The sequence below is a fragment of the Rhinatrema bivittatum genome, chromosome 1, assembly GCF_901001135.1.
Source record: "Rhinatrema bivittatum chromosome 1, aRhiBiv1.1, whole genome shotgun sequence".
Taxonomy (NCBI): Eukaryota; Metazoa; Chordata; class Amphibia; order Gymnophiona; family Rhinatrematidae; genus Rhinatrema; species Rhinatrema bivittatum.
Genome location: NC_042615.1, coordinates 468,596,348 through 468,621,404, shown reverse-complemented (window position 1 = coordinate 468,621,404; position 25,057 = coordinate 468,596,348). Strand labels below are relative to the sequence as shown.

Genomic DNA, 25,057 nt, shown 5'->3' with positions numbered 1-25,057 from the left:
AACAGGCAGCCCCTGAAGAAACCAGACTGCTTCAATGACCTGGGAACTCAGAGTACCAGATCAGATTCAGTCTGACTGGCAGAACAGACTGCTCACCAACCAGGTGTCAAAAAACCTATTGCCCAAGATAACTCATTTTTCCACCTAATAACCTCATGGCACACAAAGTGGGAAGAACATCTGCATGGACAAGATCCATCTTGGTAGTGTACAAATGCTGCCACTGATAGGGTTACTCCTGAAGGTACACATGCCTTTTGGGTTGCAGAGGGGTAGAATCCTCTTCACAAGGAAGAATACCACTCAGACACAATACTTGATGGGCAAGAGCAGTCACAAAGTGATCATGGATGTTGTGCCCAGCAGGTATCAAAAAAGGTACTCCCCCATGCAGGAGAAATCATCATCTGTTGCAGAGAAGTGGATTCCCAAAAAAAGGGAGTCCCTACATTACTGGGGGGGGGGGGGGGGCAAGTACGGGAGTTCCCTGCCTGCCATGTGGCATTTCCACTGCATAGTGCAACGGTGGAGTGAGTGTTCCTGTCCGACAGGATCTCAGATTCAGTAAGGAACAGAGAGCGGCTGCCATTCAAAGGAAAAAGCACGCTTGGAAAATGGAAACTGACTACCCATCCTAGGGCTTGAAGGAAATGCAAGACCCTGTCGACCGCTCACCGACACTGTACCAAGGATTTCGCCCAAATGAGCCAGTCGTCCAAGTAGGGATGGACTAGGATCCCCTCTCTCCTGAGGGCCGCGGCCACCACCATCACCTTGGAGAAGGTGCGGGGAGCGGTAGCCAGGTCGAAAGGCAGAGCTTGAAACTGAAAATGGTGATCCAGGATCTTGAAGTGCAGGAAGCGCTGATGAGCCTTGAGGATGGGAATGTGAAGGTAAGCCTCCGTCAAATCCAAGGAGGCTAAATATCCTCCAAGATGCACCGCTGCTATTACGGAACACAAGGTTTCCATCCTGAAGTGTGGGAATTTGAGGGTCTTGTTGACCATTTTGAGATCCAGGATTGGATGGAAGGAGTCCTCCTTCTTGGAAACTACGAAGTAGATGGCATAATGGCCCGACCCTTCTTCCGCCGGAGGCACCAGGAGAATCGCCCCTAAGGCCAAGAGTCTGTCGATCGTCTGACGTACTATGTGTTGCTTCTTCAGTGGTCCGCAAGGCAAGAAAAGGAACCTGTCTCTGAGAAGTCAAGCAAATTCTAATGCGTAACCATGCTTTAGAATATCTAGGACCCACTGATCCGAAGTAATCTTGACCCACTCCTCATAGAAAAGGGAGAGACGGCCCCCCTATCCTGGGGATCAAGGAGTGGGCCAGCAGGCCTTCATTGCGAAGATTTGGAAGCTGCTCCGAGTGAGGCTATCCCTGGCTGGCCTCCTGCCACGAAAGGAATGAGACCAGGACTGGGAACGAGAGGTAGGCGATCTGTGCGTAGCCGGTCTTGATTGACGAAAATGCTGTTAGCCGCTGAAATGGCTTCTGGTAGAACTGAACGTCCTGGAAGTCCGTGGACGATCTTCCGGAAGCTTATGGACCTTATTCTCTCCAAGGGACTTGATGATCACCTTGGTGATCGTCACCGAAGAGCAACTTCCCTTTAAAGGGTAGAGACCCCAACTGCGCCTTGGAAGAGGAATCCACTGACCAATTTCTGAGCCAGAGGAGGTGCCGAGCTGCTACTGCTGAAACCATGGACCTGGCCAGCACCCGGAGAAGATCATAGAGGGCATTGGCTCCATAAGCTATTATGCCTTCCAGCCGCTCTGCCTGCTGTGCTTCCTGAGGAAGTGCAGCAGGCAGAGCCCGTTGTGTGAGGGAGCTACGTACTGCAGCTCTTACCCCCAAAGCTGAGACATCAAACACCCTCTTGAGGTACACCTCAAGTTTTCTGTCCTGTAGATCTCGCAGGCCGGCTCTACCAGTCACGGGAATAGTCGTCCGTTTTGTCACTGCGGTCACTGACGCGTCCATCTTGGGTACTTTGAGAAGATCCAGGAAATCGTCAGGGAGAGGGTATTGCTTATCCATGGCCCTGCTTACCCTCAGAGAGGCTTCCAGGGCATCCCATTCTCTGGATAATAACTGGAGCAGTGTAGGATGAGAAAGAAATGCCCTCGCTGGTGGATGCATGCCAGCCAGGACGGGGTCCCCCTTCTTCGCTGCTGGATTAGGCCCAGGGGGGTCCTGTGGAGCCTCAATATCCAATTCTCGGAGAACATGTGGGATGAGAGGATCTAACACATCCCTCTGGAAGAGGCGCAGCACTTTCGGGTCATCACCTTCCAACGAAACCGAAGGAGAGGGATCATCCAGATCGGGATCCGGAAGAAGCCCCTGCGGAAGGGGATCTGGACCCACATCATGAGGAACTAAGCGGACCCTGGAAGCTCCAGGACTATTTCCTGCCCCTGGGGTCCCTCCCTGAGGAACCCCCATAGGACCTTGGGAATCAGACATCCTGCTCACCTTGGGCGGAGGGGGCCCTGATGTTGAACCCTGCTGCTGCTCTAATCTTGCTAGATAGGCATTATGCAATAACAGAACGAAGTCAGTAGAAAAAAGGCCAGGAGGAGGTCCCAAGGGAGGCATCGGTGGGGGGTGTCCCCTGAAGGAGTATCGGGGTGCAAGGGCTGGATGGGAGTTAGAATCGGCAGTAGTGGCGAAAATCCGGCATCAGCATCATTTCCAGGCTGCGCTGGAGGAGCTTGCTTCTCCCCTAAAATGGCCGCTGTTCTTGCGCTAGACGGGAACAGGGCCTGCCTGTGAGCACTGAGGCACGCTTGGGAGCGTGAAACCGGCAGTCCTGTCGGCGAGGGTCCCTCCCCACCAGGGAGGCACCTCGCACAGACCCCTTCACGGGAGAGCCGCGATCTGGGCTCTCCACAGGCCAAGCAAGTCGAGCGCTGCATGGGGGCAGAGCAGGAAGAAAATCAAGCTGGCTCGGAGCTGCGAGGAGCGGGTTTAAATAAAACTTCGCTTAGGATCCGTATGACTCTCCCCGACTGAGAATGCTCTGCTTGCAATTAACAGAATAACGCGACTCTGTGAGCGCTACCCCGAGGGAAACGGCATCCCAGGGCAGCGGGTCGGGTCGCAGCAAGGAGGAGAGGTTGGACCACCAACCTGTGAAGTAAAAAAGGCACAAAACTTACCCCAAAAAGGCATACAGGCTAACACAGAGAAGAGAAAGAAACTGTGAGACAGTTCTGCCTGCAAGTTACCAGTTACCAGGATGTAGATTTTTTTTTTTAAACTTTATCAACTTGATTTTATTTATTTATTTATTTAAAATTTTTATAGACCGACATTCATCAGGGATATCACATCGGTTCACATTGTAACGCAAACAGACGCCTGGGGAGGCGTTTTACATCGAACAGAGTTATATCGACAAGTTATAACAAATTAAAAAAAGAACAATTGAGGGGGGGAGGTAAGTGGGGGGATATAAGGAGGGAAAATAACATTGAATGTTAAATGTTAAGAATAAGCTTTACTAATATATATAAAATAATATTATAACAGTATATACATCCAAAAAAGAATTAAGCTAAGAAACAGAGGAAAAATCAATAAATCTAGCTTTCCAGAAATTTACTGGGGAACCAGAGGTTCAACCACTCTCATCTGCTGGAGTCAGGAAAATACTGAAGGGAAGTAGAGGGTGCGCCAGCTTATAAGGGGGTGCCCTTCAAGTTTTTCTCTGACTCTATCTGCTGGAAGGGGGACATAACCTACTGTCTGGACTGATCCGGGTACATACAGGGAACAGCTATTGCAGCTCCAGAATTGTCACAGCAGTAGCTATGAGGGAGAGAGCAAAGCTGATACCGTGACTACATGGCTCCACGGAAAAAGAGACTGGGGGTTCTGCCTAGGGGGAAGGGAAGTGACTACAGCCGCACATGTTCAGTAGAGCACGCTGAAAGCTCTAGAATCACTGATCTCAAAGTTCCATGCCAGGCTCCATCAGATGATGTCACCCATGTGTGAGGACTGCCATCCTGCTTGTCAAGAGAAAAATCTATACCTTTGTTCTAGTCTGGTAAGCATGATGAGGACGCTTGAATTCTGTCACAGTATTGATTTTCATCACCTCTGTTGGTCAATTATTCCAGGCATCTACTACCCTCTCTTGGTTAAAAAAAAAAAAAAAAGTTTCCCTCATATTTTCTCTGAATCTCCTTCCAGCTTCATTTCATAACTCCTTGTTCATGATTGTTTTTCAAGAAATTCAAATAATATTTACAGTCCTTGGGGGAAGGGAATCCCAAAAATAATTAACACAGCACAAGAAAATCTATTTACTCTGTGCTTAAAACCACTGAATTGCAAATGGCTTTGCTGGAGAATTCCAAATCCTATGGATCCCTAATAATTACAGGAAGGCATTCACGAACCTTGCACCAACAACAATGTCCCCATTCTCTAGGACGCAGCAACACCAGACAGACTGAGCAGGGAGCCGGACCGTCTGAGTGCATTCACCCCCCTTCCAGATCCTCAAGGAGCGATCCTCTCCTGTGGTTACAAAATCTGCAAGGAGAACAGCAGAAGACAAGCTCAGCTCCAACAGAACTAACATAGGAAAAATCTTTCTGAAAGCCAACATTTGCCCCTATTAAAGGGGCCTAGTCAAAGATGTTTAATCCCAGGCTATAATAGATCTTTGTCTGCATGTATGACCTTATGATGGCACTTTTGGCTACATGTGCACATCAATACAAACTATTAAGGGAAGGACACATTTACAAACCACTGTGCCAATGAACAGATACCAGATCTATGGAAGTTTGGTGTTCACTTACTGAAGAAAACCGATAGCCGATTTATGAATTTTGGGCATCTCTGGACTTCCGCCAGACTTCCTGCTTTGCTCACAACCAGATTTATTATTTTAAGTATAAAAAGTACAGAATCAGGTAAAGGAATTTTATGTAAAGCTGAAAGTATTCTTTAATGTTAATTAAAGCTTATTGGTAGGATATCAAAGCATCTAACATAATTCTTCTCCCTAGTACCTCTCATTCTCTACAGCCTGTTTCGCTATACTAATCAGTTTCACACTGCCACAAGTGGCAACAGTGCTAAATGAAGATTGACTATATGTGTTCAGGGAACTTTACTGCAAGATCTGAGATGTGTCATAGAAGTGCCACAGCAACAGAATTAAATGGCGCCAGATTCTGTGATCATACTGACAGCCACAGGTTCAGAAACCGGACGCTGGGAAAACTGAGCATCCGGTTTTCAACCTGTGAGCCGCAGGCCGATTTAAATTTTTTTTTTTAATTTTTAATTATTTTTTACTTTGGGACCTCCGACTTAATATCGCCATGATATTAAGTCGGAGAGTGTACAGAAAAGCAGTAAAAACTGCTTTTCTGTACACTTTCCTGGTGCCGGCAGAAATTAATGCCTACCTTTGGGTAGGCGCTAATTTCTGAAAGTAAAATGTGCAGCTTGGCTGCACATTTTACTTAGTGAATCGTGTGGGAATAACTAATAGGGCCATGAACATTAATTTGCATGTTGCAGGCGCTATTAGGTTCAGGGGGGTTGGACGTGCGTTTTCGACACGCTATTACCCCTTACTGAATAAGGGGTAAAGCTAGCGTGTCGAAAACGCGCATCCAAACGTGGGTTAAATAAGTCACAAGGGAAAGATAAAACTCATAGAAGCTTGCGCTAGTTTTTCTTTTTTACCACACATTTAGATACTTTGTTTCAGATTTTTTGTATTGCAAATTTTTCTTTTTACCTTAAACTGCATTCTGTAAGTTACCAGATTAATTTGAGAGCAAATATAGTAAGATGCTATTGTTTGGAGCACTGGGAAGAAAGAATGCAGGGAAGGGTCTAATGGGGTGAAATATTTGAGGAGTGTATTCTTTAGTTTAAATATGGTCCAGCTTTTATTGGCAGAGATATCCCAATAGTAATAAGTCGCCGTACACCAGGAATAGTCTTCATGAGTCCATGTGTCAGGTTCCTTCTCTGGCCTTATTCAAATCTAGATTAAAAAATCCACCCTTCTGGGGCTCCTTTAAAATCTTAACCCCTCATTCTCCAGACCATACCCTTGATGGTTTAAACCATTTTCCATAATAAATGAAACCCCCAGGTCGCTTGTTTGTCTGTCTTGAATAAGTCTACAAGGTCTATGGAGAAAGGAAAATTGGTTCTTACCTGCTAATTTTTGTTCCTGGAATACCACAGAACAGTCCAGACAAGTGAGTTTTGCATCCCTACCAGCAGATGGAGGCAGAGAATAAAAACTTTTCAGACACTGCTACATAACAGAGTGCCACCTGCAGTCCCTCAGTATTGACCTGTACTAAAGCCAAGATATCCAATCCGAAATACCCAAATAATTCTGGGCGAGCAGAGATTCAAATTTGGAGCCCCCTAAAACTACAGCCCCATCTCATAACAAGGTCATTACAATTTGAAACCCTTAACACCTATAACCTATGTACAATCTTTGAAAGTCAATCTCTGTAAAACTGCATTAGCAACATCCAGAAGCGAGAAAGGTCTTTCGAAAATCAAAGGGATGGGTTTCTGGACTGATCTGTGATATTCCAGGAACGAAAATTAGCAGGTAAGAACTAATTTTCATTTCCTGTTCATACCCCAGATCAGTCCAGACAAGTGGGATGTACCCCAAGCCCTTCTACACTGGGCGGGAACCCGAAAGACCCCCACACAACACACTTTCCCCAAACGCAACCTCTTCTGGTGCACGAACATCCAGACAGTAATATTTGTTAAGTGTGAAGACTGTGTGTTGCTGCCTGACAAATCTCCTGTGGAGAAACCTGCTAACACTCCACCCAGGAAGTTGCCTGCGCCCTAGTAGAATGCACCCGCAACCCCTCTGGAACCTATCGACCCCTACAGATATAGGTTGAAATTATCGCCTCCTTCAACCATCGCACAATCGTGCCCTTGGAAGCTTTATTTCCCTTCTTCACTCCATTGAATAAGACAAAGCGATGATCTAATCTTCAAAAAAGTATTTGTCACCTTAAGATATTGCAAGAGAATCTGCTGAACATCCAACAAATGAAGCTCCTTTGCAAGTGGAGTATGAGATATAAAATGAGGGAAAGCTGTTTGGTTGAGATGAAAAGAGGAAAACGACCTTCGGCAAGAAGGAAAGGACCAAACATAATGATACTCCATCCTCCGAATTGCGTAGGAAGGTGTCTACACGATAACACTTGAAGTTCCGAAATCCTCCTAGCCAAACAAATGGCTACAAAGAAAACGGTCTTCAGGGTGAGATCCTTCAAAGAAGCCCTTCTAATCGGTTCTAAGGGAGGATCACAAAGAACTCGAAGGACTAAATTAAGGTTTGATGCTGGACACATCCTCTGGATCGGAAGACGCAAATGCTTTGCCCCCTTCAAAAAATGCACGACATCTAGACGAGATGTCAACAGCCTCCCCTACAGCTTACCTCAAAGACAGCCTAAGACTGCCACTTGTACTCTGAGGGAATTGTAGGCTAGCCACTTTGCAAAAAGGTTAAGACCTGTAGAATATCTACCTGCAATGGCTGCAGCCCGTTATCCAAACACCACCACTCAAAACACTCTCCAAACCCAGATATAAGCCAAAAAAGTGAAAGGCCTTCTCGCCTAAAGTAAAGTCGTAATCACCAGCTCAGAGTACCCTTTCAAGCAAAAGCATTGTCTTTCAAAAGCCAAGCTGCTAGACAAAAGCGATCCACCCGCTCTGAATAGATGGGCTCTTGTCATAACATCCAGTGCAGACGGGCTAAATGAATAGGATCGTCTATAGCGAGATGAACCAGATCTGCAAACCACAGCTGGTGTGGCCACTCTGGTACCATGATGATCACCCTGCCTGGATGATATTTGATGTGATGCAATACCCATCTATGAAAGGTCACAGTTGAACCAGGGTGTCGATTCCCTCAGAGCTGACCTCCCTCTGACAGCTGAAAAACCGATCTGCCTTTGTATTCTCTCGAACCGCCATGAGGTTCAACTACGGCCTGCCCCATCTGGCCTGGATAAGAGTAAAGGCCTCCGCCAAGAACTGCCACTATCCCCAGATCCAGCTGCTGTTTGCTGAGATAGTCCACCTGCACATTGTCTACTCCGCCCACGTGAGACGCCACTACTCCCTCTAGATGCTTCTCCACCCAGATAAACAACTCCTGCACCTCCTGAGCCACCAGGTGACTCTTCGTTCCACCTTGACGATTGATGTACACCACCGCTGTTGTGTTGTCCGAGAAAACTCATGCTGTTCGTTGCTGAATGAGCGAAAGAAAAGCAAGAAACTCTTTGCTAACTGCCCTCATTTCCAACCGATTGATTGACTAGGATGCTTCCATCGGCGACCACTGACCTTGGGCCATCCATCCTAGACATACTGCCTTCCTCAACCTCTGAGACTGGCATCCATGGTCACTACCACACAGTCCGGAATCTACAGGTCCAACCCCTTCTTCAAATTGGGGCAAGACAGCCACCATGAAAGGCTGGGCCTGGCGTTTCCCTGAAGCGGCAAAGGAAGGTGAAATTCTTCAGAGAGCGGATTTCAACGGAATAAAAGCACCCACTGGAGAGGTCGCATGTGAGCAAATGCCCATGGAAGCATTTCCAGCGTAATGCCACAGAACCCTGGACCTGTAAATAGTCCCAGACTCTGGGAGCTGAAAGCCATAGAAGTCGAAGCACCTGAGCCTGCAACGTGATCACCCTCTCTGTGGTAAGAAACACTTTTCCGATGCAGGTATTCAATCGAGCTCCCAGATACTCCAACGACTGCAATGGTTCCTGGTTCACCACCCAGCCTAACGACCACAGCAGCTGCAAGACATGTGGAACTGGATGACGACACTCCAATTCTGACTTCGCCCTGATGAGCCAGTTTTCCAGGTATGGGTGCACAAGGATTCCTTTCCTCGTGAGTGTCACCATCACTACCACCATTACTTTTGTGAAAGTCCATGGCGCAGTCGCTAACCCAAAGGGAAGGGCCCAAAATTGAAAATGATCCCTTAGCACCATGAAGGAAGGTTACACAGCTATGCTTTAGACCAGTGGTTCTCAACCTTTTTCCCATCGTGACACACCTGACAGGCCATGCTCACATGTGTGACAATTCACGGTGGAAATAAAAGTAAAGGTCCGGTAATTATTTTTATTGTTTAAAATGACAGGAAAAGATACGTATTCTGTCTGAACAGAAACTGCATAAATAGTAAACATCCCACACCAAAACAGCACCAATTTCCAGCACTTAAACAGTAACCACCTTACCTAAGAAAAGGCAACACTGAAAATATTACACCAGGCCTTAAGACACCAATACATCTCCTGTTAGGAAAACGGACCAAATCAGGCTGCTATAGAGCCCTACACAGAAACTACACGCCAGCAGAATACCTCACCTCAGTCACATGTGCTGACCCTCACCTAACAAGGAATAAAGAGACCAAAATGCATAACTAGAAGCATGCAGAAAAAACTGAATTGGAAACTGCAACAAGCCAGAATCTCTGTATGTGGTGCAACAAAGAAAAAAAAGAAACATCACCCATCCTTATAAAACAAATCAAGAAATATAAAATCAGTAGCAGTAAAACCATACTAACAAAAAGAACAGATTATTTCAAAACAGCTGATGAGTGGAATATCCAATAATTAAAAACTCATATAAAAAATTCTAGATACCAATAAAATATTTCAAAATAGCAGACACAAAGACCAAGTAATGAAAAATAAGGATACAAAATTTTTTTTCCTCTGCATACCTGGGAATGTTTGATATCCAGGTCTCCTGAGATTGTTTTGAATTAGCAGGAGGAGGGGTGGTTTGCTTGGAACTTTCTCCTCTCTCAGTCACATACCAGCGCTCTCTCTCACACTGGCTCTCAATTACACACATGCTCTCAGTCACTCACATATACACATGCTTTTTCTCTCAAGGCTCTTAATTACACATTTACACACATGCTGTCTATCTTTTCACACTTACACAACACACATACATGCTGTCTTTTTCTCTCACACAGACTCTCATTCACATGCTTACAAACATGCTCTCTCTCTTTCTCTTATTTACACACAGGCTCTCAATCACATACTCAGATGCTCCCTCACCTAAACCAGCTTTCAATCACACACAGACACACATGCTCTCTCTTTCTCTCATTTACACACAGGCTGTCAATCAAATACTCAGATGCTCCCTCACCTAAACCAGCTTTCAATCAGACACATATGCCTCTCTCTTACTTATGCACACAGGCTCTTAATCATACATACACATGATCTCTCTCACACACAAAGGATCTCAATCATACACACATACTCTTTCACACAAACAGGTTTTCAATCACAAACTTACACATACAGGTTCCCAATCGTAAACTTGCATTCATGCTCTCTCTCACAGGCAGGCTTTCAATCACACACATACTCTCTTTCACATATACAGGCTCTCAATCATTCACATACATGCTATCTCACTCACACACATACACACACAGGATCCCAAACACGCATGCTTGCTTGCTCATTCACTCGCTCTCCCTCCCTCCCTCCCCGGAACTAGCAGCAGCAGCAGCCTCCTCCCAACCCTAACCTCCTTCGTTTTCAGCCCTGGCGGAGCAAGGAATCCCATCGGCTGCGAGGGTTGACGTTCTTCTTCATTTTTCTGCACACCGCGCTGCTCATTCCTCAGGCTGCGCTTCTCTTTTGTTCTTTGGGCTGACGCTGACCACACTAGCATGGTCTCTTCTTCAGGCGCACGCACCCATTGCTCACCACTTCTTCTTCCGGGCCACGGGGGGGAACATGGGACGGGACGAAGAGACCATGCCGGTGCCGCTGATTCCACCTGTTCTGCCGCGTTCTGCCCGGGCTGACAGCATTTTAAGCCCAGGCGGAGGAGGACCAGGGAGCAGCTGGGTCAGCGGGGGACCGGGAAGTGTGGCGACACACTGGTGTGTCGCGACACACCGGTTGAGAACCACTGCTTTAGACCATACATTTTCCGATCAATTTCACAATCTGGAATCTTTGATGGTTGGCTCTTATGGGAATATGTAGATAAGCCTACGTCAAAGCCAATGACGTCAGAAACTCTCCCTTGTGAATCTCTGCTATTACCATCCGCAGCTTTTCCATCCAATAGCGCGGCACCCACAGCATTGCATTCCTCTGTAGAACAAGGATGGGTCGAAAAGTCCCCTCTTTCTTGGGAGCCACGAAATACACTGAGTACCTCCCTAGTCCCTGCTTCTGAGGGGGAATCGGAACAACTGCGTACAGGTGCTGTAACCACTGTAAAGTGTCTCACACCACCTCTTGTTTGACGTGGGAAGCGCATCAGGAGACCGCATAGTCTTCTCTGATTGGGCGTGAAAATTCTAAGGCATAGCTGTTTCTTATCACCTCCAGAATCCATTGGTCTGACATGATCCTGGCCCACTCCTCGTATAATAGGGATAGTCTCCCTCTGATGGCTTCCAAGGAGGAGCGGACCATCTTGCCTTCATTGCTTAACCTTACCTTCTCCGGTCCCCTGGCTAGAGCCTTCTTGGGAAGTTCTAAGCAGCCTCCAAAAGGACTGCTGCCTTCCTAAGCCTTGCCCGCGGTCCACTCAAAACTGCATGTGCAAAGGCTGCATCCTCTCAGGCCTGCACATCCAGATGATAATACCTGGAAAAAGTGTGTAAGGAGGACCACGTTGCAGCTTGGCAAATATTGATGGGAGACAACAATCTAACCTCCACCCATGACACTGTCCTGAGCCTTCTTGGAATGAGCCCCAATCTGACTAGGCAAAGGCTGTTCAGCATCCACGTGCGCGGACGTATCTATCTCTTTAATCCAGCGAGCTATCATAGCCTGTAAAGCTGGTTCACCCTGTTTACTACCACCGTGGAGGACAAACAGGTGATCTGTCTTCCATAAAGGTTTAGAAACCTCCATATACTCATATGTCCTTTGACATCCAAGAGTTGCAACAGGCGATATTTCTCCGCATCTCTTTTCCTACCCAGAGATGACAGGGAAATGGACATATTCAAATGAAAATGAGACCACTTTTGGCAAAAAGGAAGAAACAGTAACATCTGTATTGCCCCTGGAGTTACTCGGAGGAATGGCTCCTGGCAAGACAAAGCCAGCAGCTCAAATTCGAAGCACAGAACAAATCGCCACAAGAAACACTGTTTTCAAGGTCAGTAACCTCAAGGAAAGGTTACGCATTGGTTTAAAAGTATGGCCCACTAAGAAATCCAAAAGTAGATTAAGGCTCCACAAGGGCACCGGTAACCGCAAGGGAGGACGAAGGTGCTTCACACCTTTCAAGAAAAGGGACACATCTGGATGAACTGATAAGGGATCACCATTCACCTGACCCCTGAAACAGGCAAGCATCATTACTTGTACCTTTAAGGAATTAAGGGCCAACCCTTAATTCAATCCATCCTGCAAAAAGTCCAAAATGAGTGGGATCTTATCCGAATGTTGAAGACCACCTTGATGTTCATACCAAGCTTCAAGCACTCGCCAAACCCACACATAGGCCAAGGAAGTGGAGAACTTTTTCGCTCATTGCAAGGTGGCAATCACTGCAGTAGAATATCCACACTTCAGCAACCAAACCCTCTCAAGGGCCATACCATAAGACAAAATAGAGTTGGATCTTCATGAAAAACAGGTCCCTGCCATAACAGATTCCTGTGTGCTAGAAACCGGAGGGGGAGTCTACTAGAGATGGCCACAGGTCCGCATACCATGGTCTCCTGGGCCAATCTGGTGTCACCAGAAGCACCATCCCTCTGTGACCCTCGACCCTCCGAACCATTTTGCCCAACATGGGCCACGGGGGAAAGGCAATCAGCAGCTTGTCCTCCGGCCATTTCTGCACAAGAGCATTGATACCCAAGGACTTTGGATCTCTCCTGTGACTGAAGAATCGAGGAACCTTCGCACTGAGAAAGGCCCAGCGATCCACTATCAGCTGAAATGCCTCATCTGACATTACCCATTCTCCTGGGTCAAGACTCTCCCTGCTGAGAAAGTCTGCTCTCACATTGTATTTTCCTGCAATATGCGAGGCTGAGATCTCCTGAAAATGCACTTCTGCCCATTCCATAAGTTGGTCTATCTCCTGCAACACTTGCTGGCTCTTGGTTCCTCCCTGTCGATTGATGTAAGCCACTGTCGTGCATTGTCAGACATTATCTGGATCGCTCAACCCTGCAACCTGCCGCTGAACTGCAAGCACGCAACTGGACTGCCTGGGTTTCCAGCCAATTGATGATCCAAAGAGACTCTTCTGTATTCCAACACCCTTATGCCATTAGTTCCTGACAGTGAGCTCCCCAACTCTGAAGGCTAACCAGTCTAGTGATTTTAGGAAAATTCCCTCTCTTAGATGATCTGCTTGTAACCATCACTGTAGCTGAGAGCAGACCTCCATCGGCAGGTGGAATCGAATCGAACTGTCGAGACTGTGGGCTCCAATCAGACAGAAGGGAGCGCTGAAGAGGACGCATATGTGCCCTCACCCACGGCACTACTTCCTTGGTTGCCACCATCAAACCAAGTACCTGCAGACAGGACCACTGTCGGGCAAATAGTATTCATCAACAGATGAACATGCACCATCAACCTCTGAATACGAGCTTCAGCAGGAAACCCCACCCTGCTTCGTGTGAAACCGAACACTGAAATACTCTAGTGACTGAGGAGGCTGAAGAATGCTCTTTGAAATTTTCAACACCCAACTGAGCTTCTGCAACAGGGAAATCACCTTTCGGGTCTTCCAGAGACTTGGCCCAAGTCAGCCAGACGTTCAAATATGGGGGCACTAAGAACCCATCCTCTCTCAATTCTGCTGACACCACTACCATAACACTTTGGAAAAGGTTCTGGATGTGGTGGCCAGACCAAAAGGCAGTGCCCAAAACCGATAATGGCGTCCCAAAACTGCAAATCGCAGAAAATGTTGGTGCTCTAGGTGGATGGGAATATGCAAGTACACCTCAGACAGGTTCAAGGAGATCAGAAATTCCTCCGATTGCATGGACATTACCATTGAGCACAATGTTTCCATGTGAAAATGAGTCACTCGCAAATGTCAGTTGACTCCTTCGAGGTCCAAGATGGGACAAAAGGAGCCCTCCTTCTTGGGTACAATGAAATAAATGAAATATTGACCCATATTTTCTTCAGATGTAGGCACTGGAACCACAGCCCTCAGACTGAGAAGCCTTGATAATGTACACTCCAATGTCTGCTTCTTCTGTGGGGAGTGGCAGGGAGACACCATGAACAAGTCCCGAGGAACACTGTAAAACTCCAGCGCATATCCCTCTCGTATCACCTCCAGGACCCACTGGTCCGATGTGATTTCGACCCACCTCTGATAAAAGAGAATGGCGCCTCCCTTGATTGGGAGGCTCGGAAGGTTTCACTACCTAAGCCCACGCCCCGTTTGGGATGAAAGGAATGAGACCTACCGAAAGGTCACTCCTCTGTAGGGTCGAAAATGCTTGTATTCCCCTGGCACGACCTCTGCTTCTTATCATCTGGCAACTGAGGAACCGGCCAGTTTCTACAACTCGCTCCCAAACACGAGCGAGCCTTTAAAGAGCAATTTCGTAAGGTTAGCCTTGGAAGTCACATCAGTCAACCAATTTCTCAGGCATAACTGATGCCTGGCTGCTATTATTGAAGCCACCCCTCTGGCTGAGGTGTGGACCAAATCGCACCCTGCATCTGCCAAGAAGGTGGCTGCTGGCACCAAAACTATCCTGGAATTCAATCCAGATTCATCGACTTCCTGAGAGAGAAATAAACAAGAGCGAGCCACCAGGGAACAACAAGAAGCTATTTGCAAGGTCATTGCCACTGCTTCAAATGCTTGCTAAAGGATGGCCTCAATCCATCTATCGTGCACATCCTTCAGGGCTGCTTCTCCCTCCACAAGGATAGTTGTCCACTTGGAGATGGCACAGACAAGCGCGTCTACTTTTGTAAAACACAAACGCTCTCTCACTCCTAGATCCAGGGGATACAGGCCTTCCAAAACCAGACTCCCTTTGAAATTAGCCTCCGGGGCACCCCACTCAAGATCAATCAATTCTTGAATGGCCTCCATTACAGAGGAAAAACAAGAGGCTTTACTCAAAGAAACCAAAATGAGATTTTTCTCTGGCTCGGATATGGAATCTGCCCTAGGTACTCCCAGGATCTTTAATGTCTGGGAAATCTCTTTGAAAAAAACCAAGACATAGTCCTATATGGTTCCAGACCCGGAGGAATTTCCCCATCCTCCAGAGAGTCAAGATTTGCCTCATCATCCATGCCATCTGGATTCCTATCGGGAGATCTTGCTGCCAATCTAGGTGTACTTCTGCGTTAAGAATAGTACTGGAAGAGTAGGAGGCCAACACCTGCATCTGTGACCTGGCAGGATTGGACGGGGCTGAGAACTGCGTCTGAAGAAAGGACTGTAATCCTTGAAAAAAAATCTACCCAAGAAAAGGCAGAAGGATCCATGCTAAAACCAGAAGGCACCTATGCTGTGCCCACTGAGCTACTTCCCATGCTGACGAACCAGTTAAGGGAGATCCAAGGTCAGGCGCCCCTCCTGATATGTCTTTACCCAGACCATCATCAGGCTGGGGAAGAAACAGGCTTAGTAAAATCAGAGACAGATAATTCTCCCTGAGCCTCTAAGCAGTGCTGGCACAAGTCTGAAGGCATGCCAGGCTGAGTTGCCCGAATATGATAGGCAGCACAGAGGGAAAGACGCTAAGGTTTCTTAGCCACAGGTGCCACCAGACTGTCAGTATGCTTAACAGGTGACTGAAGGTGTGTGTTTACTGAATTCATGCTGTAAAATATATATGTCCAAAATGTAGCCGCCCAAAATTTAGGCATCCCAAGGCTAGGTGTCCCAAAACTAAGCGCTCAACAACAGGCCTAAGTTGTGCACACAGGCACTCGTGCGCCTAACACAAAAGCCGCTATCAGATGGACACCTAAGCAGGCTTCCAACTAAGTGCCCAAAAACTGGATGCACAGCCAGATGCACTTGCACACACACAGACGATCCTGAACAGGGCAGCTTAACACGCAGGAAAAGGTGCGTGAAAATGCTGCCGTGGCCTACCATGTGGCACACAGAGAAAAGCCTAATAGCGTGGCCTAGCCCACTCGGGCTGCTGAACCCTCCAGGCAGTCCATGTCCCTTAACCTCCCTTGGGGGCAGGAACAAACATCAGGACAGTGCGCCAAGCACTGAGACTGGAACAAGGGGGAGGCCTTACAAAAAAATCCTTCTACTCTGTCTTTTTGGCTTTTTTTTTTCGTCTTACCTGAGCTCAGCATTTCCTGGCTGAATACAGAGACCATCTCTGGCTACAGGGGGAAAGGGCATATACCATCACCACTGTGCTTGGCTTCCCGCACCCGTTGCCTTTCAGCTGTTTTAAGTCCATGCCGGCTGAGAAAACCAGCTACCTAGACCAAAGCACTCATCTGAGGGACAACGGAAATCTCCTCTGGGAATTCTCAACTGGGAGAGGGACCATTTGGTATCACTGCAGGACAGTAGGACAAATTAAATTTCCTTTTATTTCTCCTTCTAAAACTTGAAGCAATCCCCAGTAGGGAGATGCACATCCACCATCTGCTGGAGACGGAGAATACTGGCAGGCTGATCTCACTGCAAGAGTATATATACTATGATGTCAGCTTTGCTCTGTCTCCATCTGCTGGTAGAGGTGCATAACCAACTGGTTCTGGATTCATCTGATTAGACGCTAAGAAATGCAACAATTTCTGCACTAAAACAAAACTGATACATCTACCTCTGGTAAATACACCAAAAAGCTGCTTCACTTTCCTCTTATTGCTGGACATAAAGGTGATGAGCAGTGGAGTGTCTCACCTTCGCTCCCTGGAAAGGCGGAAATGCTGTAAATAAAGTTGGTATGGCCAAAGCACACATGAAGACATTCACCAGAGATATTCCATCTTCGAACAGAGGCATCATTAGAGCAGGAGAGGAACTCAGTCTTGTTGAGAGTGGCCAGTCCCCTCACACAGTCCTCGTGCCCTTCAAAAATCAAGGCAACAGCAGTTAAAAAAAAAAAAGACAGCAGGGAATGCAACACAATGAATTTGTAAAATACATGTAACATAAGAATTTTTAGTATTAGTTGAATATAATTCCTTAGGACTGACATTTCTTTTTAAGTGGTAGGTAGACTAAAACAGGAGTAAAAAAATACTCCTGAGATTTAATGTCCATTCTACCTGCTCTCCTTGGACAATTTACTTCCTTGCCTCAGTTAGTCATCTCTAACACTGTAAATATTGCCTTCTCCCCTTAGAAAACTTTACAAAGTGCCCTGAAAAAGGGCACTACTCTCCCATGCACCCACAATATGGTGGAAGGAGACAGTATCTCTGAAGTTATAAGCAGTGCTAGTTGTCATTAAACATCTTAGTACTACCTCTATCGCCCATTGTGGACATGAAACAGAGCAGTCCCCCAAGCAGTGCTCATGTCTGCCTGCACCAACATGCGTCTCTATACTGGCAACCTCCCACTTGCCAACTGGGTTCCTGCTTGCAAGCTATTCTCTGATGGCTTCTAGAGATACTGAGACTCCATAAAACCCAAGGATCACATAGTTCCTAGAAATGTCCCTACAGACTAAATATACAAAAAAAAAAAAAATTAAGACATTAATTAACAAGTAGAACAGCGAACAGAAAAGATGCAATTTGCATACAGCCAACAGGTAAAAAATAAGGATTAATATAATTAACACTATCTAGACAAGTTTCTTTGTATGTAGCTAGTGCTTGGGGAGGCTCAGGATAAGCTGTCCTCACAAGGATGTGCACAGCAGGGACAGCACCTTGACACAGATCTGGTTCCTCTGCATGCCCAGCATTGACTGGAGAGTTCTAGTGAATTCTGAGCTAGTCCTATATAGTCAATGATAGCCCAAGGCACTGGCTTCCAAACCAGTCACAATACTGAATGCTGCAAAATTACACCTTCTTGTCGAGACCAGGAGAATATGTATTCCAGTCCTCACTATTGTTTACAAAATTTTTATACCACAACTCCAGTGTTGCAGCAGTGTACATTTTCATTTTATACAATATTTCTAAAAGCACAATAACATAACTAGGCAGCAATTAAAATAATATGCAATCAATAACAGCTTAAATAAAAATATTCTTAAAACATTTCTGAGATATTCATCAGGTTAATTTGATTAGTTCTAGCTGCCAGAAAATGCACAGCATAGCAGGAGCTCGGTATCTACTGGCCAGTCAATTCAAGGATTGCAAGAGGAAGTAGGTCTTACTGGGGAAAACAAAAGTCCCAAGGCAAAACAAGGAATATCAGTGCACAGAAATACCTTTTTTTTTGCAAAAGCAACAACTATACTGAACTGTAACACGCATGTGATTTATCCATTTTTTCTTATGGCATCCTAACCAGAATGCCTTACAAGAATAGCTCATAGAAAAGAGTTTAATTTGTAGACAAAAATGTGGAACTGTAGAATAGTGGAAGGGAAGACAAAGTTGAAAGGCAAAACAGGGTCAGGTGTGACCTGTGCAAGGGGGAGGGGACAGCGCCGACGTGAAGAGAGAGTGTGTGTGAGAGAGAGAGAGAGAGAATGCATTCTTCATATTCTTCCTCTTTATCCCAGTGAACTTCCATTCTCAGTCCCCACCAGTACTCAACATTTAATTGATAAGCATTGGTGGGCAAAGGACAACTCATCGTTCAGCACTGCTCCTTGGCCATTCTTCCTCACAGCCTCCTCAATTGTGCTAGGAAAATCACACAAAACTCAAGGCCATGTGGCTGCCCCCGTCTCAAGATAAGCAATATCATCATGCACTTCTCTGCTCTACTGTGCTTCCTGCAGGGGCTGGGGGGCCAAAAATGATCCTTGCTACTACTGAGCCAGACAACGTTTAGTAGATATGCAGCATGGTAAATTTCAGCAAAATTGGTTCACTATCTCTCCTGTTCTAACATGGTTATGGATGTACAGAACTTGAGAAACTAATTTAAAAAAGGAAGTTTTTGGGGGTTTTTTTTAAGCAAGATTGTAAAAAGAGTGGGTGCATCTTAAAGGTCAAGAGGTAGCTTATTCCAATGATAGGGAACAAAAAGAAAGCACAAAAGTGAGAGGATGCTTGCTTAGGGCCAGGAGAGCACAAAACTGGCAGCAAAGAGTATATGAAACAGAATAATGATGAAAAAAGAATAGTGATGAAAAAGATCAATTAGACATTTGAAAGTAAAAAAAAATCAGAAATTGGAAAAGAAAACGCTACCTAACAGGGAGTTGGTGGAAGAAGCATGAAAGTGACTGTGCAATCGGTAAAGATATCTCATGGCAGACTTCCAAAGAATTTAAAAGGGCAAAAAGAAGATTAAAGAAAACCAACAAGGAGACTATCACTGTAATCAAGACAGAAAAGGAAAATAACTTGAAGAAGATGACCATGGCTGTAAAATGTCTAACAAGAACTGAGTTTATGAATATTAAACAGTAGAAGGCAAAGAGAAGAACTGTTGGATAGGAAGTGAAAGTGAAATGATGCTTATAAATCAAGAGTAACCCCAAGGTTCCTGGCAGAATCTGAGAAGGCAAGGTGCGACATAGAGGCAAAAGACAAAAGCCCAGCAAGTGGGTGTTGAATGCTTGGAAAGACTAGCAAAGAGAGGATTTCAGTTTCAGGTTCAGTGAGAGTACATCCAAGTAGAGACAACTGATAGATATGAAAACAGATGCACCAGGAGGGGTGATATGAGAAAAAGCATGGAAGATCTGCATGTCATCAGCAAATGAGAGATAAGAACATCTGAGAGAGAAAATGAGAAAGCCCATGAATATAGAAAAAACTGCAAAAGACCCAGGACAGAACATAGCCATGTGGAACACTGATTGAAAGAAATGAAAGGTCAGAATAATAGTTATAGGAAGACAGCTCAAAGGAAGGGTTAGACAGATAAAAGGAGAACCAACTCTAGACCTGGCCAGAGACACCTAAAGAGGAAAGAAAAGAAATGAAAACAGAATGATGACAAACCAAAGCAACAGAAGGCCAGTAGGATAGGGACAATAGAACACCATGATTAAATGGCTATAACAGAAAGCAAGTCTGCTTAGGGTAAACAGTGCTTTCCACAGATAGCAGAATGATTTAGCCATTATATGTGGTGACGTCATCTCTCCAAGCTAGTAGAGCTTTGAGCTCTACTGAGCATGTGCAAGATTTCCTGCAGGAGCATTGCTTCATTAGTCTCCTCAGTCCATACTAGAGCTAATCTATGTATGTAGTTTACTCTTCAGGGAGGCGGGTGGGTATTTCATGGCTAATTCATTCTGCTATTTACAGAAAACAACATTTACAGCAAACTAGCTTTTTTTCATCAATAAGCAGGCTGAATAAGCCATTATATGTAGGGAGTCCCAAACTGAGGATTGCAGCGGAGCATTTATTTAGTAAACAACCCGGCCCTCACCATGCAGAGTGGACTACAGCGAGAACAGACTTTGCAATATAGCATGTCCAAATTTGTCAGTCTTTGCAATGTTATCAAGACAATTGTGTGACACAAAGGTATGAATGGAAGACCAAATTGCAGTTTTGTAGACATCTTCAATAGGTACTTCTCAAAGATGTCCAACAGAAACTGTCATGGCTCTCACTTGATGAACCTTCACAGAATTTGTGATTTGCAGGCCTGCTAAGGTGCAGTAATGAATGCACTCAACCAATTAGACAAGATATGCTTGGCAACTGCTACTCCTAGTTGATAGGGATTGTATGAGATGAACAGTTGGAAGGTTTTCTGGCACAGTGAGTTCATTTCTTGTAATATGCCAAGGCACTTTTGCAGTCCAGAGTAAATAGGGCCTTTTCACCCTCATGTGCATAGTGCCTAGGAAAGAAAATAGGTAATGTAATGAAATGATTGATATGAAAAGCCGAGATGACCTTTTGGGTACATACAAAGATGCACCCTGTTGTGGAAGGATTGCATGTATGGAGGATAGTGGACAAAAGCTTGACATTCGCTAATTCTTCTAGATGAAGCCACTGCATTGAGAAACACCACTTTCCATTTCAAGCTGACTCCAATGAGGCTCAAAAAGAGGCTTCATTAGTAGGGAAAGGACTATATTCAGGTCCAGTGGAACAGATGTTTTTGTACTAGGGGTTTGACATGCCATAGGCCTTTCCTGAAGTGAGACAACAATGGATGAACAGAGATTGGTTTATTAGCCACCTGAGAATGGTAGGCCACTACAGCACAGAGGTGTACCCAAACAGAAGAACTGGCGAGGCCTGAGGTGGAGCACGTATTTCAGCAAATGCTTAGGCTTACAGGAAAATGGGTTCAAAGTGTTTTGACATCTTCCTTGTTATCCCTCAAACCAGTTCAGTGTACCTCTGGTACTTAAGCTACTGTGCCACCTATTGCCTCGCAGTATTCTCTATTTCCAGTGGATGGTAGGGGTGTCCATTCTGCAGTCAGACGTTTTTGGTACAGAGATTGCTCCCAGGGGTTGTTAGAACCTTTTGGGGCAATCCCTCTGGTGGAGCAGTTTTGAGTAGAGGGTTGGTTGCCCTGAACTGGCTTGGACTCTGATACTGAGGAAGGCCTGAAAGCCAGTGACACAGATTCCCTCACTCCCTGTCCCTCCTCTCCTTCTCTGGGCTCCTTTCTGGCTGACTTCTTCAAAAAGAAAGTATTACCTTTTATTATTAGGAGTGTTTGTACATTTTACTATTAAGAGGAGATGGTGCCTTTAAGTAAAAAAGAAAAAGAAGATGGGCTTGGCAGGGAGTTGAGCAGGAAGCTTACTGGACAGCAGTACTAGCTCGTGATACTTGCGGGTTGCAGCCGTCTGTTGCCACAGAGGAGGAGAAGCTTTTTAGGCAAGTTACTATCCTCACCATGTGGCGCTTGATACTGGTGACTCCAACTGAGTGCAGGAAGTGATGTCTCGCATGTGGAGATCGGTAGGTCAAATTCCTTCCCTCCCGGTTCTACAAGTTAAGCGTGGGCTGGGGGAAGGCTGTTCCATGGCTTCCTTTGCTACCGCTGATGCTCAGAGGAGAACTGCTAAAAAAACAGCAGCAGTCATTTTGCCCTCTTCCCCCACAGTACAGGAGGATTCAGGGGAAGTTAATGGTAACACACTGTTTTTGATCCTGGTTTCTGTGGGAGCAGTGAACCAGGGTGCTGGGTTGAAAGGGGCCTCTACTTTGAAAGTGTTGGGAGAGAAGGAATTGGATCCTTTTTCTCCTGAGCTTGTTTTATTAATGTATAAAGTATATGATGAAGAAAGGGCCTGGTTCTAGAGGGCCTGTTGGCAAGGGGGCTGCTTCAGCGCATCTTGCATCACTATCCCATCCAAAAAAAGAGGAGGCTGGAGGCTGCTCTGGATGCTGACTTGGAGTCAGACTTTTTTTTTAGGAAGATAGGCAGGAGAATGTTCATGCAGAGATCCCCAATGACAGTTAGGAGGATAGAGATCCTCTGGAGGAGGGAAAGATCCCGATTGCAAAGGGCAATGACCCTAAGGTCATACGTCTTTTCAATCATGACTAGTTATCCATCACTTTGCCCCAGGCTCTGTCAGAACTAGGTGTTAAGAAAAAGAAAGTTGAGCTGGAGGAAGAATGTGAGGATCCTATTATGGAGGGACTTAGAGGTCCCACTAATGCCTTTCCATTACATCACAAGGTCAAGGCTTTAGTTTTTGAGGAATGGGATACTCCAGAAGCTGGTATAAAAGTTGGCAGGGCCATGACTAGGTTATATCCCCTTCCAAAGAGGCCCTGAACTTGATAAAGGTACCCAAGGTTGATGCCTTGGCCTCGGTGGTTACAAAGACGATGACTATCCCAGTGAAAGGCTGTATGGCTCTTAAGGATTCTCAGGATAGAAAGATGGAGATTTATCTCAAGATAAATTTTGAAGAGTCTGAGTTAGCCATATGGTATGTGGTTTGTAATAGTTTTATGGCACAGATTCTAGCAGCGGATTCTGAGGGGAACCTATTGGAGGAGGCAGCAGATCGCCTTGAGTCTGGGCTGGCCTTATTGCAGATGCCTTGTATGATTTGCTGTATATGAGGGCCAAAAATATGGTGTCTTCTGTATCAGCTCCTTTGGTTGCACAATTGGGCTGTAAATATTTGGTCCAAATACCAGTTGGATAACCTCCCCTTCAAGTATAAGCTGCTCTTTGGTGAGGATCTAGACAAATTGGTGAAACATTTGAGAGACTCCAAATCTCTCAAGTTACTGGAGAATAAACCTAGGACTTTGCCCAAGATTTTTCCCAGCCGATAGCAGCACCAGAAGGCTAGACATTATCACCTGGGGAAAAGTTCTTCTTAACAGCATAATTTGGAATCCTTTAACTCAGGTGATTCTTTTATACTTTTGCTTTTATTGGACCTTCTGTTGGGATGCCAAAACTCTCCTGTTTCATTAGTATCTTTTGAAGACACCTCCCTCCAAATCATGCACTGCTGAGCGATTGTCAGCTTTCCCCCTTGTGCTAATTTAAAAGCTGCTCTATCTCCTTTTTAAAAGTTAGTGCCAACAGCCTGGTTCCACTCTGGTAAAGGTGGAGCCTGTCCATTTGGAAAGAGACTCCCCCTTTCCCAAAAGGATGCCCAGTTCCTTACAAAGCTGAATCGCTCTTCCCTGCACCATCGTCTCATCCACGCATTGAGACTCCGGAGCTCTACCTGCCTCTGGGAACCTGCACGTGGAACAGGAAGCATTTCAGAGAATGCTATCCTGGAGGTTCTGGATTTCAGCTTTCTACCTAAAATCCTAAACTGGGCTTCCAGAACCTCTCCTCTACATTTCCCTTTGTTGTTGGTCTCACATGTACCACGACAGACATCCTGTGGTCTTGTACTCACCCTAAGGCTGTCGCTTCATCACAGACACCTTGGATGCCTTGATGGGTCTTTGGAGATGGGTGTCAAGGAATCTGGCACAAATTGATGATAGTGTGTTGACTGCATCAGAGCTGTGCCATGGGTTCCTGCATTATGCATTGTGGGATTATGTTTTGAGGCTGCAAGCTTGTGTGGCATCGGAGCATCATGCATCGAATTTGTTGTATATCAATTACAATTACATCGGTGCATCATGCTTCAAATGTGTCGGTGCATTAAGTGCATCAGTGCATTGGGAGTCTTGGCAGATCCTGCATTGAGCAATATGATGTGCCACTGGCACCAGGGAAGTTGCATCAGGTGAGTTAATGCACTGTGGATCACCAAATGCTGTTGGCACCGACAGCAACCACGTAGACAGTGCTGTTGCCAATGCACCATACTTAGAATGTTTATATTTCTTCCATGCAAGCTGCAATGGTGCAAATGACTGATGCCACTTCACCTATAATGCATGGCAGCTGGTGGAACTTGATGCCGCAGCTTTGGTCTGAGCAGATGGAATTTTGAGGAGCTCCTGCTCAATTCCTTTCCCAGCGAAGCTGCACTGTGGATTGAGGACCTACTGCTTCTCCAGAGAGATTTATACAGTTCCTTAATTCGAAATACCATGAACCTCTATATGTGCAGGACATCCATCCACAGGCATAGCAGTTCTTCTGGTCATGATCCATCCCATGGCATTGATAACACAATTCCTAGCTGTCAATGAGGGACCTAAATCTTCCCACAGATACAACTTTTAAAATCGCTGACCGTAGTTGATTTCTTCCTTTGCCCAGACATGATAGAAGAGAAAGCCAATCTTCATCGTTAAGAAGTTATGGGGGATTTTTTGTAGCACTGAAAACTGTTGTGGGACTGCAGATGCAGAGAGGCAACTTAAGATGAAGAAACTGAAGTAAAAATATATCAAAGGTTTTTAGATATTTCCATAAAAAAAAATTGTAGGAGAGACAGAGATCACATCTGTACTGTGCTCGGATAAAAATG

The 25,057-nt window shown here is 45.7% G+C and overlaps 1 protein-coding gene across 2 annotated transcripts in view; it reads right to left on the bottom strand.

Moving 5' to 3' along the window:
- PLAA (phospholipase A2 activating protein) overlaps positions 1-25,057 on the bottom strand; it is a 207,651-nt gene that overhangs the window by 110,337 nt on the left and 72,257 nt on the right. For both annotated transcript variants that reach the window (XM_029606392.1, XM_029606383.1), the window contains exons 5-6: positions 16,978-17,145; positions 4,419-4,554 (exon numbers count right to left, since the gene is read on the bottom strand). In XM_029606392.1, coding sequence (XP_029462252.1) covers positions 4,419-4,554; positions 16,978-17,145 — 304 coding nt within the window. The remainder of the gene's footprint in view (positions 1-4,418; positions 4,555-16,977; positions 17,146-25,057) is intronic.